The sequence below is a fragment of the Pleurodeles waltl genome, chromosome 8, assembly GCF_031143425.1.
Source record: "Pleurodeles waltl isolate 20211129_DDA chromosome 8, aPleWal1.hap1.20221129, whole genome shotgun sequence".
Taxonomy (NCBI): domain Eukaryota; kingdom Metazoa; phylum Chordata; class Amphibia; order Caudata; family Salamandridae; genus Pleurodeles; species Pleurodeles waltl.
Genome location: NC_090447.1, coordinates 422,433,116 through 422,451,850, shown reverse-complemented (window position 1 = coordinate 422,451,850; position 18,735 = coordinate 422,433,116). Strand labels below are relative to the sequence as shown.

The window sequence follows — 18,735 nt, the reverse complement described above, 5'->3', positions numbered from 1 at the left end:
CATTTCTGCGTTCATAGTTCTGATATATTCTGAAATACTTATTCATTTAAACATTGTTTTGTGAAAGAAAAACACCTCTTTCCTACCCACATTAACCAGCAAGATTGTCACATAAATCCTCTGACTTTGAAGTCAGAGAAAGAAAAGTAAACTAAACACCAGTGCCTGACATTTGACCACAGTCTTTGAATGCACAACAAATGTGATGAGATAAGAACAAGATTTAAAGGGCTGTTAACCGAAAGGGAGTTAATGGACGGCTACAGAAAACACAATTTTGGCAACAGGAGGGACAAACTGAGCCTGAAGAGGCTAAAGCAAATAAAGTCAGCAGATGGAAAGCAAGAAAGTGTGAGTTACAAACCACAAATCGAATGGTAATCAATGAGCTGAATAATTTGTAGGTCCTCTTTCCCCAAGATGTCTTTCGCAAACCAGTCAGCTGCTCTGTCTGGTAGGCTGCAACCTAAAAATTATCCTTGCCTTTTAGGCATGTTTAGCACACCCCTGTTTGACTATTACTATATGCCTGGAAACATTCCAGAATCTTGGGTCGGCAATATTATACTCCTGATATTATCCTCCCCGTAGTTAACACCAAATAACTCTCTCTGACTTGTTGGCAAATATCTTTGCTAAAATATTTCCCGAGCGTGTCCAGATGAGGAAAGCAGAGCATGCAATAATTTAGTGTAAGGAGCCAGGCTCAAGAGCCAACTGGATGTCAGATTTCTTAATTCCATCACCATGGCTTTAGCTGCGGTGATTATGTGGGGCAATCACATGATCCATTCCAACAAAAGCTCCCTTCAGGACCTCTTCAAGAAAGATCTTTTGTGGAGAAAAGGATGCCTTCTACAAAAAAAAAAAAAATCTTATGATTACAACTCTGGTTTATGTTCGAATTGCTTATTGGATCGTTTCCCCAGTAAGTAAAAAAAGATCTAGGAAGATGTAAATGGTCATGCTGGTACTCTGCTGAGCTGCCAAGCTGCAGCCTACCACATTTAGATACCTCTGCCTGCCTGCCAGAGACCTCTGCACCTTCAAGGGGCCATGGAGGCTTCTCTAAAGGTGCTGTATGTTTGCGGAGTGGTCACCATGTTTCATGGAGCCGCTTAGCAAACTTTTTTGTTTTTCAGAAACAAACTCCCAAAGCAGGACTTTGTTTTTGAAAAACAACAAACTAATGGCCGTGACATCCTGAAATTACCTTCCTGGATGCATTGGGGGTGGGGGGACTATTTTTTTTTCTCTTCGGGACAACCAGGCTGTTTTTGGGGGTCCAGAACAGGAAAAAAGTAAATCAGAATTTCCACCCTAAATAAGGCAGCCTGGTCTCTGTGAGGCTGTTGGTCTAAGGTTTCCGTCGGCAGTTCCAGTGGGGGCTCCACTGGCAGAAACAGAGCAGGCGGACTGTCAGTTTGGCCGACCCTGTCCACCGAACGCTAAATAACCCAACTAATACCACCAGTGCGTTTGAAATCAGCCATGCAATACTGTGCAATACTAAAAATCTATGAAATAATAGTGGAATCAGCTACGATTGATAGAATGTAACCTGACCTTTCACTTGTGCACAGGGTACATAGAGCAGTTCTTCTGTTAAGGTTATGTGGTTTGCCACTAAGTCACAACAAGGGCATAGGTGGGTCTAGCCTATGGTGAATGTGTTTGCCCTCTTTGCACCAATAGCATTCAGTATTTAAATCACATATTTTATATCTGCCTGGTTTTATGGACACAGCGGAGAATGTTTTCATAACTGTTATTTTTAAATATTATATCACATCATCAAATGAGGTTTTAACTTTTATGGAGTCTCCTTTGAATATGTTTGCTATAGTATTTTTCAATGTTTTAAGTTTCTTGAATCTGTACTACCTCACTTTCCACTTTTAATGTGGCAATAATTTCCGATTGATGTTTTGTTGATCTCAATTGTGGTCTAAAACAATTAAGATGTTGTTCTCACTGTATCCCATACAAATGCGGGTCTGGCAATGGCTTCATAGCAGTGCATGATCCAGATAATGTCAGAAGCTTTGTCCTACTGCAGTACTTGTGTTTGACTCTAATAGACATCTTGTGCTGTGGATCTGGAAGGTGTACTAGGTACTCTGCAGCTCTATACTCTATTCTGATCCAGTCCACTACCCACCTGGTTTCAGGCAACTCGACTGCACGTCTGAGCCCATTGATGCATCATGAGTGTGGGGAGGGACTAGCATTGTCAGTTAAACTATGGTAGATACAAAACCATTTAATTTCATTGTGTTGTCCAATATTATAAAGTGTGAAACGTATTTGAAAGGGATGTGGCATGAGGGTATATTGGAAGGTCTAGTTAGATGGTTGGACAGACCATTCTAGGTGCAATACTAGCCAAGGAGAGGTACAGTTAAGGAGTTTGATGGGTAAAGGGCGAGTAACTCGTTAGGAGAACGCCCGGACCATGCACTAGCTTGCTCTCTCACACGCCATCAACTTCAGCTCCACAGCTCTGGCTCTAGCCCCCCTCCTCAACAGTCCTACCACATCTTCATCTCCGTGCACCTTTTCACCATACTTTTGGTGGCATGCTGACCTTTAAGGCTGCTTGCGCAGGGGTGAAGACATCCACACTGAACTGCTTCCCTAGATCTGGCCTCTTAGCCATATGCCTTGGTGAATATTATAATCAACCCCCGCCTCGAGGACAAGGAGCAACACAGGACGACTGCCTTTAAAACCTATCTTTCTGATTCCTACCTCTGCATATCGTTAAAACACTTACATTGATTTGATGGCATTGACATGGCCGGGAATGAACTGAATGTACAATACAGGAATAAAGAGCTCATCCTAAGTCTTTTATCCTGATTCTCAACAGGAATCTCATGTACGGCGTTGTGAAGTTAATGCAACTGGTGGGCCAGCTTGCTGGAACCTTTTACTACACGGACTGTCTTTTGTTCGGGGCAATTATCTCTGCTACAGATCCAGGTGAGTTCCAGACTTATTACCCCATTTTTCCATACTCGTTGAAGAACAGTGAAAAATAACACCTTGTTTCTTCATGAAACTTTTGCTGAATGTATATCATTTTGAGCACATGGGTTGCCAAGGGCATAACGTATTACCCAGGGTTTTATTGAGTAAATAATGAGACTGGTAAAGCATTCCAGCTTGACATTGATTGATAAAAATATCTGCAGGTTTAGCACAGGTTTACCTCTGCAAGCTATGGCCATATTTACATCATATTTATTTGTGTAGTAAAGTGTTGTATACATACAATGAAGCATCAGGTTACTTCACAGGCAAATCATAATGTGTTTTGGTTGGATTAGGTCTTATTTGATATTCACAGATGGTGTAAGTGTTGCAGGGGGATGCCTAGGATAAGCAATTCCAGCTAAGCATGTCTTCAGCTACTTACTGAAAGAAAGATGGCTACTAGGATGATGCAGCCGAAAAAGAGCACCCATCCTTTTGGCAATGCTCCAGAAAAATAACTTTCAGCAGTGGAGTAGAGGCTAATATTAGGGCCTTCGCAAATACATGCCGAGTAAACTGTTGATGGAGAAACAGACCATCTGTCTTGGCAAGAGCACAGTGACAAATAAAGAAGGATTAAAAAAAAAATCCAACTTTTGAGTGGAAGCCAATATAGGGCCTGATTTAGAGTTTGATGGACAGGTGTTCCGTCACAACTGTGTTGAATATCCTTTCTGCCTTTTTTACAAGTGCATTAGGGTGTAATGCAAATTTTTAATACGGGCTGGCAGGAATATCCGTCTTGTTTGGATGGAGTACTCGTCTGGCAAACTCTAAATCAGGCTAATAGTTTACCCAAATGGGAGACCACAAATCAGTCTTGAGGTTATTTTCAGAATCAGATGATGTCTCTTTTGGCGTAATCTGGTCAAGGCGAGGTACAATGAATTACCAAAATATAAATCATCAAAATGGTATCCTGTTCAAGGGATCTTTGCTGAGTCACGGTAGCTTGGGTAACATTCCTCATTGTTGTAAAGAGTCTAATGTGTGTCGATGCAAGTCTTTTGATCTGAGTAAGTCTGCAGAGATCATAATCCAAAATAAATCAAAGGGTTCTAATTATGGAAATGGGTAGAAACTTTAACCCAGGTTTAGGCCACCAGTTGTCAATCCAGATATTGGTGGCACTCCCATGAACCAAAGCTTTGTTTTATCTTCGTTAAGTTTCAACGAAATGGAGGTATCTAGGCAACAGCAGTGAGACAAGCTTGAAGCTGAATTATGGTTGAATCACTGCTGATATGTAATTATTATAAGATAATTTATGTGTAGAAGGTACATTTAGAAGAACAAATCAGAGGACCTATGTATACATTAAACAATATTGACCTCAAGGCAGCATGAGGAACTATGCAAGACCGGTAATGGAAGGCAGATTGTAAGGAGTAAAGAGGCTGCCTGGAATCTACCAGCGGATAATTGCATTGCTGTTTCGAAGCATGATCTTTTATGCCCGCTGCCTCCAATTTGTTACCAAGGTGGTTTAGATCATCCTATTGAATGCATCAAAAAGGTGTACTAACATCAATACTGCCCTCCCCCTCCTTTAAGTAATATGTGTAGATCATCCAACCCGACCGCAATGACTGACTCCATTCCATGTACATGCAAAATCTTGACTGAGCAGGGTCCAAATCCTCAGAGTCCTCAACAAATTTGTCCAGCTGAAAATGAAAGGCCTTCTCCAAGATTTGGGCACCTCCAGGTGGAAGTGATAGTGTATGGTGCAGCATCAGCAGCATTACTGTTCTAGAGTAGCTGAGAGACAGTGGCTCTCTTGAAATCTGTTGGGACTTTGGCTTGTTTGATGGATATATTTGTGAGGGAGGTTAGTTGAGTCCAATATTGTTAACTACTTTGTTGATACATTGGTGAGATTGAAATTGGTGCGAAGATAACAGAAGGGATGAACTATGAGACGCCCGTTGCTTGCAAAACTGCAGTAAACTTGGGCGCTTCTGAGAGGAGAAGGTGGGATTTGTACAGTTTCTTGTGCCTGGTAACCATTCATCTAGTAGTATCATCAAAATCTCTGTGAGAGTTGAGAACGCTGCATTTACTTTGTCACATAATATATAAATTAAGATTCCTTCTGAGTAGAAAATGGGTGTAGGAAAGTACCATCTTGCCTGGCATGTTACCCCCATTTTTCACTGTATATATGTTGTTTTAGTTGTATGTGTCACTGGGACCCTGGTAACCCAGGGCCCCAGTGCTCATAAGTGTGCCTGAATGTGTTACCTGTGTAGTGACTAACTGTCTCACTGAGGCTCTGCTAATCAGAACCTCAGTGGTTATGCTCTCTCATTTCTTTCCAAATTGTCACTAACAGGCTAGTGACCATTTTTACCAATTTACATTGGCTTACTGGAACACCCTTATAATTCCCTAGTATATGGTACTGAGGTACCCAGGGTATTGGGGTTCCAGGAGATCCCTATGGGCTGCAGCATTTCTTTTGCCACCCATAGGGAGCTCTGACAATTCTTACACAGGCCTGCCACTGCAGCCTGAGTGAAATAACGTCCACGTTATTTCACAGCCATTTTACACTGCACTTAAGTAACTTATAAGTCACCTATATGTCTAACCTTTACCTGGTAAAGGTTAGGTGCAAAGTTACTTAGTGTGAGGGCACCCTGGCACTAGCTAAGGTGCCCCCATATTGTTCAGAGCCAATTCCCTGAACTTTGTGAGTGCGGGGACACCATTACACGCGTGCACTACATATAGGTCACTACCTATATGTAGCTTCACCATGGTAACTCCGAATATGGCCATGTAACATGTCTATGATCATGGAATTGCCCCCTCTATACCATCCTGGCATAGTTGGCACAATCCCATGATCCCAGTGGTCTGTAGCACAGACCCTGGTACTGCCAAACTGCCCTTCCTGGGGTTTCACTGCAGCTGCTGCTGCTGCCAACCCCTCAGACAGGCAGCTGCCCTCCTGGGGTCCAGCCAGGCCTGGCCCAGGATGGCAGAACAAAGAACTTCCTCTGAGAGAGGGTGTGACACCCTCTCCCTTTGGAAAATGGTGTGAAGGCAGGGGAGGAGTAGCCTCCCCCAGCCTCTGGAAATGCTTTGTTGGGCACAGATGTGCCCAATTCTGCATAAGCCAGTCTACACCGGTTCAGGGACCCCTTAGCCCCTGCTCTGGCGCGAAACTGGACAAAGGAAAGGGGAGTGACCACTCCCCTGACCTGCACCTCCCCTGGGAGGTGTCCAGAGCTCCTCCAGTGTGCTCCAGACCTCTGCCATCTTGGATACAGAGGTGCTGCTGGCACACTGGACTGCTCTGAGTGGCCAGTGCCACCAGGTGACGTCAGAGACTCCTTCTGATAGGCTCCTTCAGGTGTTAGTAGCCTATCCTCTCTCCTAGGTAGCCAAACCCTCTTTTCTGGCTATTTAGGGTCTCTCTCTCTGGGGAAACTTTAGATAACGACTGCATGAGCTCAGCCGAGTTCCTCTGCATCTCTCTCTTCACCTTCTGATAAGGAAACGACCGCTGACCGCGCTGGAAGCCTGCAAACCTGCAACATAGTAGCAAAGACGACTACTGCAACTCTGTAACGCTGATCCTGCCGCCTTCTCGACTGTTTTCCTGCTTGTGCATGCTGTGGGGGTAGCCTGCCTCCTCTCTGCACCAGAAGCTCCGAAGAAATCTCCCGTGGGTCGACGGAATCTTCCCCCTGCAACCGCAGGCACCAAAAAGCTGCATTACCGGTCCCTTGGGTCTCCTCTCAGCACGACGAGCGAGGTCCCTCGAATCCAGCGACGCTGTCCAAGTGACCCCCACAGTCCAGTGACTCTTCAGCCCAAGTTTGGTGGAGGTAAGTCCTTGCCTCACCTCGCTGGGCTGCATTGCTGGGAACCGCGACTTTGCAGCTACTCCGGCCCCTGTGCACTTCCGGCGGAAATCCTTTGTGCACAGCCAAGCCTGGGTCCACGGCACTCTAACCTGCATTGCACGACTTTCTAAGTTGGTCTCCGGCGACGTGGGACTCCTTTGTGCAACTTCGGCGAGCACCGTTTCACGCATCCTCGTAGTGCCTGTTTCTGGCACTTCCCCGGGTGCTACCTGCTTCAGTGAGGGCTCTTTGTCTTGCTCGACGTCCCCTCTCTCTTCAGGTCCAATTTGCGACCTCCTGGTCCCTCCTGGGCCCCAGCAGCGTCCAAAAACGCTAACTGCACGATTTGCAGCTAGCAAGGCTTGTTAGCGTCCTTTCGGCGGGAAAACACTTCTGCACAACTCTCCACGGCGAGAGGGATCCGTCCACCAAAGGGGAAGTCTCTAGCCCTTTTCGTTCCTGCAGAAACCTCAGCTTCTTCTGTGCAGTCGAAGCTTCTTTGCACCCGCAGCTGGCATTTCCTGGGCATCTGCCCATCTCCGACTTGCTTGTGACTTTTGGACTTGGTCCCCTTGTTCCACAGGTACCCTAGATTGGAAATCCACAGTTGTTGCATTGCTGGTTTGTGTCTTTCCTGCATTATTCCTCTAACACGACTACTTTGTCCTTAGGGGAACTTTAGTGCACTTTGCACTCACTTTTCAGGGTCTTGGGGAGGGTTATTTTGCTAACTCTCACTATTTTCTAATAGTCCCAGCGACCCTCTACAAGGTCACATAGGTTTGGGGTCCATTCGTGGTTCGCATTCCACTTTTGGAGAATATGGTTTGTGTTGCCCCTATCCCTATGTTTCCCCATTGCATCCTATTGTAACTATACATTGTTTGCACTGTTTTCTAAGACTATACTGCATATTTTTGCTATTGTGTATATATATCTTGTGTATATTTCCTATCCTCTCACTGAGGGTACACTCTAAGATACTTTGGCATATTGTCATAAAAATAAAGTACCTTTATTTTTAGTATAACTGTGTATTGTGTTTTCTTATGATATTGTGCATATGACACTAAGTGGTACTGTAGTAGCTTCACACGTCTCCTAGTTCACCCTAAGCTGCTCTGCTAAGCTACCATTATCTATCAGCCTACGCTGCTAGACACCCTATACACTAATAAGGGATAACTGGGCCTAGTGCAAGGTGCAAGTACCCCTTGGTACTCACTACAAGCCAGTCCAGCCTCCTACAATGGGCTGTTATCTAGCAAAGGAGCATAAGTTGGCTTGCAAAAACACCTGATTATTTCTTTACGCTTGTAGCTAATTTAGGGACCAGCATCCCGCTCACTGTGAAATCTGGCCACAGTTCTTAAACACAGTACCCCTTTCAAAGTCACACGATGAGAGAAGTGGCAATACCTTGGAACACATTTGTGATATGTAGAATAAATAGAGAGTGCAGACACACATAGGATTGAGCTTCTGGCTTAATTAACTAACAGCCTCCTACTCTTAATGTAACAGAAGAAATCCTTTAAGAAGGGAGCAAAGAGCTAAAGCAAAGAGCTAAAGGAAGAGCAATCCAAGGAAGAGGCAAAGGTTCTCAAACAAGTGGAAATCATGCGAGGCACTAGTTCGATCTTATGGTAATTGATGCCAGTGCTCATTGTACAAGAGAAATTTCTAGCATGAGATAAATAAATGAAGAAAGAGATCTAGTATCATGGAATAGCAGTATGGTGTAAAAAAAATTTAAGTTATTAAACTTGTTGGGGGGGCAGAGACATAGGGGGCAGCTTTGAAAATATTAAATGCAAGAGACTAAGGGAAAGGCAGAACAAGAAGCTTCTACCTTTGTAGCTACATCACCCACCTTTTCTTTTTTTAATTTTAAAAAAGATTTGTCAAGGATTGCGTATGTCGCTTTCTCGCACATTAGTGATTTTGTACAGTTTAATTTCCTCTTTAAATAAGAAAATATGTGTATATTTGTGTATATTTGTAATAATATATCATTTATTTTAAAGGTGGTCTGGGATTCAGCATGTAGGCAGAACTGTTCAGTTCCTATTGCTATGATTTTAAGTAACTATTAGACCTGTCAGCTCTTGGTGCGGTTTCCCCTGTCTTTTTGGCTTCTGACCTCCAGTTATGATCCACTGCTGAACTTTGTGGTTTTCTGGTTTTAGGACTCTGGGCTCTTTACCACTGCTTACCAGTGATAAAGTGCAAGTGCTCCCTGTCTTAATTGTATTAGTGATTGGTTATCCTTGATTGGCGTATTTGATTTAACAGTAAATCCCTAGTAAAGTGCCCTATGTGTGCCCAGGGCCTGTAAATCAAATGCTACTAGTGGGCCTGTAGCACTGATTGTGCCACCCACATAAGTAGCCCTGTAAACATGTCTCAGACCTGCCACTGCAGTGTCTGTGTGTGCAGTTTTTACTGCCAGTTCGAACTGGTAAGTGCACCCATTTGCCATACCCAAAACCTCCCTTTTGCTACAAGTAAGTCACCCCTAAGGTAGGCCCAAGGCATCCGCATGGGCAGGGTGCAGTGTGCTTAAAAGGTAAAACCTGTACTACTGTGTTTTACATGTCCTGATAGTGAAATACTGCTAAATTCTGCTTTCACTATTGCAAGGCCTATCTCTTTCATAGGTTAACATGGGGATTGCCTTTAAATGCCTTTAAGTGTAATTTCCAATCAGGAGCAGATAGGGATATGGAGTTTGGGGTCTCTGAACTCACAATTTAAAAATACATCTTTTAGTAAAGTTTGTTTTTAGATTGTCTGTTTGAAAATGCCACTTTTAGAAAGTGGGCATTTTCATGCTTAACCATTCTGTGCTAATGCTTGGCTACTGAAGACACGTCTGGGTGAAACTGACAGTTGGGCTGTTTGTGAATTCACTCTAGACAGTCACACAAAAGGAGCTGAGGTGTGTTCTGCAAATCCTGATGAATCCTCCTGGGCTACAGTAGGAGGGAGGAGCTGACACTTGCACCTGAATAGGGCTGTACCTGTCCTTACACAAAGCAGTCTCCAACCCCCTGGAGTATGTCTGGGGCCAGGACAGGGAGAGGCAGGGTCTTGTGCACTAGAAAGACTTTCCTTTGAAGTTTGCCTACTTCAAAAGCAGAAATGAGTATAAGTATTGAACTGCTGACCCCACCACTTCAAAACACTTTTAAATCAAGAGGAACCCTTGCCAAGTAGAAGAGCTGAAGAGCTTTGAAGAGGAGTACTGCCCCTTTGCTGTGTGTGCTTTGCTGGGGTGGCCTGCAGTTGCTGCTTCTGCTTTGGAGAGGACAACAACTGGATTTGGCTGTGTATCCTGCTTGTGAAGTTTCTCCAAGGCCTTAGACTGAGCATGCCTCCTGTGAAGAAGTCTCAGAGACAGCGAAGACTTCACCTGCCAGCACCTGGGTACCCTGACTTGCCAAATGGTGCTCAGTCCAGTTCCTGGGCACTTCGGAGTGAAAGCTGGCCTAAAATCAAGGAGAACCAGGCACTTGCTGGCGTTGCTGCACAACTCTGTGCCTCTGCTTGCAAACTGAAGTTGTGGTCCCCGCTGAAGTGCAACGACCCTGTTCAAAGCAGCAGGCCTGATGCCTGGTGCACCGCCTCTGAAGTCCAGCAACATGGTGAGTTCCGAGTGCCGTGTCACCGACGTCTGTGGCATGACGACGACACAGTGATGTCACATCACCGCGTATTAACAGGTGGATTCTTCAACCCCGCCGGGTCGTAAGGCACTAGCGCCTCACTCACTGTCATCGCCTCACCTCCCCTGTAACCGTAAGGAACCAACGCCTCACCTCCCCTTCCTAGCAGTAAGTAACCGACGCCTCACCTCCCTGGCAGCAGTAAGTAACCAATGCTACACCGGTTCCTGCAATGCCTCACCTCACCTCCCGACTCCGTGCAGTGACTTTGTTTCTTTGTTTTCAAAGGTACTGTGCCTGGGGGTCCGGATGACTCTGTGAACTGATGCCACACTCCCTCGCGAGTGACCCCGGACTATTGAGAACTACTCCGGCATGACGCCGTGATAACCACAATTGGAGCGTTTCTATTTCTAAGTGCTATGTATCGTATCTTTGCTTGTGTATGTTGGATTTTTGTCATTTTGGTCTTGTTTTATTCAGATAAATATTGGCTATTGTTCTAAACTGGTGTTGAGTACTTTTGTGGTGTTTTCATTGTGTTACCTTGTGCTTGTTTACAAATACTTGACACATTGCCTCAGAGATAAACGACTGCTTGTGCCAAGCTACCAAGGGGGTGAGCAGGAATTATCTGAGCTGTCTATCTCTCTTACCCTGACTAGAGTGAGGGTCCCTACTTGGACAGGGTACCAACACTGCCAGCTGGAGACCCAGTTTCTAACAGTAACTTTATCTGTTTAACCCACTTTTTTATTCATTGTAATACAACATGCAAATGTGTCTGGTTATTGAACAAGCTATGGCAACTTAACTTTCTTATGAAGCCTTTCTCCCAGAAGGTGATGTTTATGAACTGTGGCACAACATGAAACCATGATTACTGTTTTGTTGGAAATACAATGTTGAGGACGTATTGAGTCTGACACGTGCAAGGTGTTTTTTTTCAGCCAGATAGTTTAATGTTTGTATTACTTTTGCAGTGACAGTGCTGGCGATATTCAATGATCTCCATGCTGATGTGGATCTCTATGCCCTTCTCTTTGGCGAAAGTGTTCTTAATGACGCTGTGGCAATTGTGCTGTCTTCGTAAGTACCTACTTTCTTATTACCTAACAGAATGCCACTAGTGTGTAAACTCAGATGTGGGTAGAAAAACGACTGGGAATTGTGAATGCACATTGACCCTGCTATCCTTGAGCCCCTCGCTGACATTAAACAATGCTTTGATAAAATTAAATTTTGTGTTAGTAATTTTTTGTTGCAAGACGTTATGAGCCTGCAACATCCTTCTTCATTTGTGAATCTTTTCCCTCTAAAAATAGGCTTCTTTTGCCTGATGATTCCTTAGGGACCCATCTCCATGTGGTATGTTTCATGGATCCACTCCTCTCTATTCACAATCCACCCTGCTGTATCATGGTTCTCCTCTGGTGTGGGACATGGACCCACTCTTCTCTATTAACTGATTCACCCTGCCGTAGCATGGTACACAGCCATCCTCCTCAGGTATGGTTCATGGACCCACCCTTAGCAGGGTCGATTGGTTAATAGAGATTCATTGATCGACCCTGCTGCACTATGTTTCAGAGATCCACTGTCCTGTGGTAAAGTTTAAAGGTCCACTCTTTTCTATTTAATAATCCATTCTGCTGTAGTATGGATCCACTCAGTTATTGGGCTCACTATTCCCTATTCACTGATCCACTCGGATGTTGTATGGTTAATGGGTCAACTGTCCTCTGATATGGTTCATTGACCCAGAAGGCATAAGGCAAGCTCACTGACAAGGAATCACACCTCTTTCACAGCACCTGTATCGAGGCGCTCCCCCAGTGTAAGTTAGATGCAGAAACAGGAGGTGTACAAATTCTTTATTTTCCTCTCCCGGACCACAACCAGCCCATCCTGTCCAAGCCTTTTCAATGTCACCTGGCCTGGAAAATGAGATAGCCTGTGAATAAAGCAATTCAAAGGCCAGGACCAATTATAACTTTGCCAGAAAAACGAGTGCCAATAACATCACTGGCTTAGTCAGAGTTGTTGATATGACTTCATTGAAGGTCTCCATTTCTGATGGAGGGAAAGAATAGAACCATTTTCAGAACCATGGTCTCTTTACTACAGTTGAATGGAACATTAGTGAACACCTCTATACGTCACACCTTTCTCTTTCTCCATAAACAGACTCAGAAGAGTTCTTTTCCAGTCTGCACCAGTTCCACCTTCAATTTATTTATTTCAGCACCATGTTCAAACAAGTTCTGTGTTGATGTAATTTGTGAATAAAGGGATTCAATAGTTGTTGTTTTTGTCACAAGGTCTATGAGCCAAAACCGCCCAGTTGTAATTGTGGAAATCGCTCGAAATGCACCTATTATAACTCTTGCTTGCATTTCATCCATACATTTTTATTTTAGTATTCTCAGTTCGGCAGTGGTGTGGAACAGCTGCCTCCCGTTTTGTTACTAAGTTGATTATGACTTCTAATTGATTAACCAGTCCTCCAAACCTGTATTAACATTGTGGCTGCCTCCTTTTGACCCCACTAGCGACCCAAATCAGTTTTCTATAAATTGTATCTGTCATATTGGACTGTTGGGGTAAGTATCTGACAGACTGCTTGTTTTCAGGTCAATCGTTGCCTATCAGCCCACGGGTGGTAACAGCCATACATTTGATGCTGCTGCCTTCTTCAAGTCGGTCGGAGTGTTCCTCGGTATATTCAGTGGATCCTTTGCGATGGGACTAGCTACAGGAGTTGTGACTGCTCTTATATCCTTTTAACTGTGTTTTTATGCATGCTTGAAACTAACAAAGTACATTTTTTGGTTTTGACACTTGCTGATTTGATCACTAGTGATTTCCCAGTGTGAATTCCTTTTTTATTCTATATTTCGTCTTGATAGGAATTTGGTTTTCTCTTTGTATTTTGTTGTTTCAGCTGCTTTGAAGTACTTGCTTTGTTATATGTTCACTTTGTATCATTTACCTAACATTAATACTTGGTGTGTGAACCAGAATGGCCTTCATCAATAAGTGGCATAAGTGGTTATGAAACAAGAAAAATGATTTGGGTTACATTTGTCAATAAAACCTATAAAAGTGAGAGGTTGGCCAACTTACTGAGGCCACGAGTGTCGCTGTCATGAGGCAGCTTGCCTTGGTCAGGCAAGAGATTGGGCACGCCACTCTTGAGATGGCGAAGCACATGTGGTGGGCCTCCGTGGCCTGTGTATACAGATGGGGGGATAAAAATGGCAAGCTTTTGCACTGGCTTGCAACTGGCCCGATGGCAGACAGAGTCTTTCTGGAGATCGTTGACGAGTCGGGAGCGGTTTCCCGATCACCTTGCGAGATTAGGCAGAGTTTTGCTGCCTACAACGCAAGGCTATATGAGGAGCGCCCCAGGCTCCAGGTGGAGAGGGAGGCCCCTTTGTTAAAGGAAGTGTCCTTCCCAAGAATATCGGTGGCGGACAGACTGGACCTCGATAAGTCCATAGGCCTTGAGGAGATTGGAGCCGCTATATCCGAGTTGGCCACGGGTGAGACCCCAAACCCTAATGGGTTCCCGGCTGAGTTCTACAGCAGGTTTCGTGATACCCTTGCCCCTCATTTGCTTGCCATGTTTGAGGAGGCAGAGAAGACCAAGGGTTTCCCCCCTGGGGCGCGACCAGGCCACCATTGTGGTGATTCCTAAGACGAATCCCCAATCGAGGAGTTGCTCGGCGTACGGCCCATCTCACTTCTGAATACAGAGATTAAGATACTGTCCACAGTGCTGGCTGCTAGGTTGAGGAGAGTGTTGACCTCACTGATAGACCAGGATCAGTGTGGTTTTATGCCAGCTTGGGGTTCTAAGCATTACATTAGGCGACTGCACGTGGCTCTGCACAACCGGGCCCTCTTGACCTCTCCGCTGGTGCTCCTTCTCGTGGATTTCGAGAAGGCGTTCGACACGGTGGACTGGTCCTACCTTCGAGGGGTGCTGACTAGGGCTGGGTTTGGCTCGCGGTTCCGTGTGCTGGTGGAGCTCCTCTACTCTAATCCTACGGCCCGGGTGCAGGTGAACGGGCGGTATCGGATCAGTTTCCCATCCGCAGGGGAACCCGCCAGGGTTGCCCCCTGTCCCCGCGTCTATTCACGCTAGGGATGGAATTGTATACAAAGCTAATAAAGGAGGACCCCCTGATAGACGGGTGGGCTTGGCCCACTGGGAGGGAAGACCACATTGCGTTATACGCAGACGATGTGCTCGTGTTCCTAGCTAATCCGGCTAGCAGTGGACCTCGGGTGATGCAGCTCTTGGGACTGTTCACTGAGGCGTCCAGACTAATAGTTAACCCCAGTAAATCTCTCTTGGTTCCGCTGAGGGACTGCTATGATTGGCAGAACGCTATTCCGATCCGACACAATAGTTTCCGGTATCTCAGGGTGCACATAGCGATATTACCCGAGTTGGCATGGTCTCTTAACGTTATGCCCTTAACTGGAAGAGTTAGGGAGGACCTCCAGCGTTGGCGGTTGCTGCCTCTCAACATCCTGGGCCGGATTGCGCTACATAAAATGATGGTGCTTCCCCGGTTCCTTTATATGCTTCAGAACTTTTCCTACCGTATTCCCAGGCGGTGGTTCAGGGAGATGGAGGCGGTTGCCCGGCGGTTCCTCAGGCACAGCTCACGCCCCTGGCTTGTTCTCCGTACCTGTCAGGGTGATATCTACAGGGGGGGGGGTTGGTGATGTCTAACCTTTATCTTCACTACCTCGTGATGCATCTGTTGGTCGTCAACGACTGGTTGGGGGGGAGGGGGGGTGTCAGATCCTGTGTATCAGTTGGAACTCTCGACAATGAGTTTTCATGGTCTGCAGGGGATGCTGTACGGTGAACCCCTGCCACGTAAAATCCCGGAGGTGACTGGGGTGGTGCTAACGGGGTGGGGGGTCGCGCTGCGGGCGACGGGGTAGTGGTGCCGCCTCACTCAACAGACGCCGCTGTGGCAAGGACTATGGCTGGGGGAGGTCTCGGTGCTCCAGGGGTTCCATAAATGGGATCTCATAGGTATTTCCCAGCTGGGTGATATCTGGGCAGGCTCCCACATGCGGTCCTTCCATGAGCTCCAGCAGCTGTTTGAGCTTCATCAGTCCCAGTTTCATAAGTTTCTGCAACTCAGACACGTCTTACAGGCGCACATTCAGGCAGGGACTTTTCTCCCTGAGTTTAGCCCTGTAGAGGCCAAGATAATGATGGGTGCTCTGGGTAAAGGGGGGATGTCGCGTATCTATTGCTCATTAGTCACTAACACAACCCAGAAGCTTGATAAGCTCCGAGAGCAATGGGAGCAGTGGGTGGGTCCGATGGAGGATGGGGCCTGGAGAGATGCGTTGATGGCCCCGCGGACACTTACCATGACCTCCCGTCTCTGGGTAGTGCAGACCTACTTTCTCCATACAGCATACCTCACTCCTGACAGGTTGCATAGAGTGGGCCTCCAGCCCCAGGCTGATTGCCCTTGTTGTGCAAGCCCTAGTGCAGACTTTTTACACATGGTGTGGACTTGCCCCCATATAGCCACTTACTGGTGTGCGGTGGTAAAAGAGATCTCAGGAGTTATACAGGTGAAGGTTGAGGTTGCTCCGTTGCCTATTTTACTGGGAGTTCTTGAAGGGGTGGGCTCCAGCGGAGCGAACCGGTCATTTGTGGGTACGGCCTGCTTGGTGGCCAAGAGAGACATTGCAGCGAACTGGAAGATGGAGACTGCCCCCACGATGGCGAAGTGGCACCGAGGGGTAGACTGCTCCGCCCAGCAAGAGAAGTTGGTTTACGAAGCGAGGGGCTGTCCAGCCAAGTATGAAAGATTTTGGTGGAGGTGGATGGAGACTGGGGAAGATTGTGCAATGGGCATTGATTCATTACAGTTCCCTTTTTGCCATCTTCAAGTTGAATAATACGTTTTAGGTAATTGCTGTCTTAGCTTTATATAGATATGCCCAGATATACAAGTGCTCCCTAAACCTGGATCTAAGTTTCTATGATTCTCACAAATTTCTAGGCTATGTATTGTGTTGATTAGCGTATGCAGAAAGATGTTATGTTTGAGGATGTTATTGCTATATGTTCTTTCTATTGAATACTTTTTCTATTGTACTGCTAGTCTGTTTCATCTTTTTGGTCCATAACAGCGCTATTTATACCCTTTTTCCCTATATGTCATTGAACTCTCTGCCTCTCCTATTTAGTTTTTTAAAATGGCACTTCACAATTTCCCTTTGTTTCTCCGTCTGTAATAATACAGTTCTGTATGTGGCGCTCTCAGTGTTCCTGTGCTCGGGCACTTTCCTGCCACTTCCATCTTACAATGTTGGCTGAATCTGCCAAATGTGATTGGTTGGTACCCTTTAAGCAGTCCATGGACTGCTCCTTTAATGGCCCTATTCATCACTTTTCCTGTATTAGGAACATACTTGCTCATGCACTGTAACGTGTATTTCTCTCTTTATTGGGAACAATTAATAATTTTTTGCAGTCACTGCTCTGTTTATGTTACATATAGTACCTGACCAGCAGTAGAAATTTAAAAATGTCTTTACTGAATGCAATATTAGAACTGTATTAGGACCATAGTTATGTCTCCTTGCAGACCTGGGTCTATTTTTCTTTGCATGCTGCGGTCTTAAAACTATTTGAATAAGTAGAAATAGTCTGTTCTAGACACACACACCCACCTACAAAAGTCCTGTGGCATCGCTACTCCAACGCACATGCGCCCCATTTTATCCAAAATATTCTCGTAACTTCCGGGTGCTTACTAGCACCCTTTTGTTTGTATGACTACAGACCTTTTTTAGACCCAAGTGGCGGCAGTATTGCGCATAGGGTTGCCAGTGAGCCACTATTTTACCTGCATGGACAGAATTTCTATGGGAAGGCCAGCAAATAAAGTAGGAAAATCAGGCAGATTGGGATGTTTTCACTTTTCGATATGGACTTTAAAAAAGCAAATGGTAGAAGAAATGACTTAAAACAGTATTTCAGAGCTGTTTAAATGATTCCTGGCTGATTTTTAAGTAAACAGATGTAGAGTTGTCACTTAAAACATTATTGCAGTTCATTTTAGTTAAATTCCTATTAAAGTCATGGATCCTGACTCTTCCAAAAATCTAACAGGTGGACGGTATTGGTCTCTGAAAAAGGTGCCAACCGTAATTAAACATCTCTCTTTCTAAAAAAAAATGAAGGATACTGCCAGCTCACATTCTTAAAAGCTTTCTCTGGATTTATTGCCACAGTAGAGAGATTGGGCTGCTTCTACAGTTATGATCAAGGTGTTTGTTAGCCTGGGCTTCCTGTTATAGAACACCTCTGATCCTAATAGATTACTTTTCAGGTACAATATTATTAGAAAAGGCCTTAGATAATATATTAGTATTGGATTCTGGAATAAAATAAAAAGTAAAGTTTATGATGTTTCCTATTTTTTTGCAATCAGTGTGATATCTTGAAGCTTTGTGTCTGTGCCACAAATCCAAAACAGCCCAATAAGTTGCCATTTTGTTTATTTAACATATTCAATGACAGCCTAACACAAGGTATTCAAATGTTGAGTCTCGCTGAATTTGAAGCTATCAATTTTTCTTGGAATGTATCCGGTTGAATATCCATTTGAATATGCATTTGAATATCTAGTTGAATATCCATACCTGTTCGTGCACAGGTTTGCCTAATCTGGACCAACCCAAATGAAGGGAGATGCTTAAAAGAAGACATATGATGTGGAGCGTGGCAAATTACTTCCTCTGTGAAATAAATCGCTAGCATTAACTAGTGGGTGATAAGCCAGTTTAATGCTGATGGATTCCTTTAATGAGAATGTGAGCACTGAAGGGTCTCTTAGGGAACAGAAAGTAAGTTTACATCCTCTCTCTAAATGACACCTCTTCACCCTGCCTCTTGGATCAGCTGCATGCCGTGCATATGTAATATAGCTTTGTGATCCGAAAATATATTAAGGAGGGTCTCTGCTCGGGAATAGTATATTAACCTGAAATTCTTTTAGGCAGCCACATAGGTCTGCTTCATGGCCAATGTCTAACTGACAGTCAAACTACAAAGTGAAGCTGTCTCTCCCCTAGTTCCATAGATGACACAAGAGCACTGCCTTCGGCTCATGGAC

General features: G+C 45.0%; 1 protein-coding gene across 2 annotated transcripts in view; it reads left to right on the top strand.

The window, feature by feature from the left end:
- Positions 1-18,735, top strand: part of SLC9A7 (solute carrier family 9 member A7) — a 389,146-nt gene that overhangs the window by 183,408 nt on the left and 187,003 nt on the right. For both annotated transcript variants that reach the window (XM_069204294.1, XM_069204295.1), the window contains exons 5-7: positions 2,873-2,985; positions 11,548-11,653; positions 13,198-13,339. In XM_069204294.1, coding sequence (XP_069060395.1) covers positions 2,873-2,985; positions 11,548-11,653; positions 13,198-13,339 — 361 coding nt within the window. The remainder of the gene's footprint in view (positions 1-2,872; positions 2,986-11,547; positions 11,654-13,197; positions 13,340-18,735) is intronic.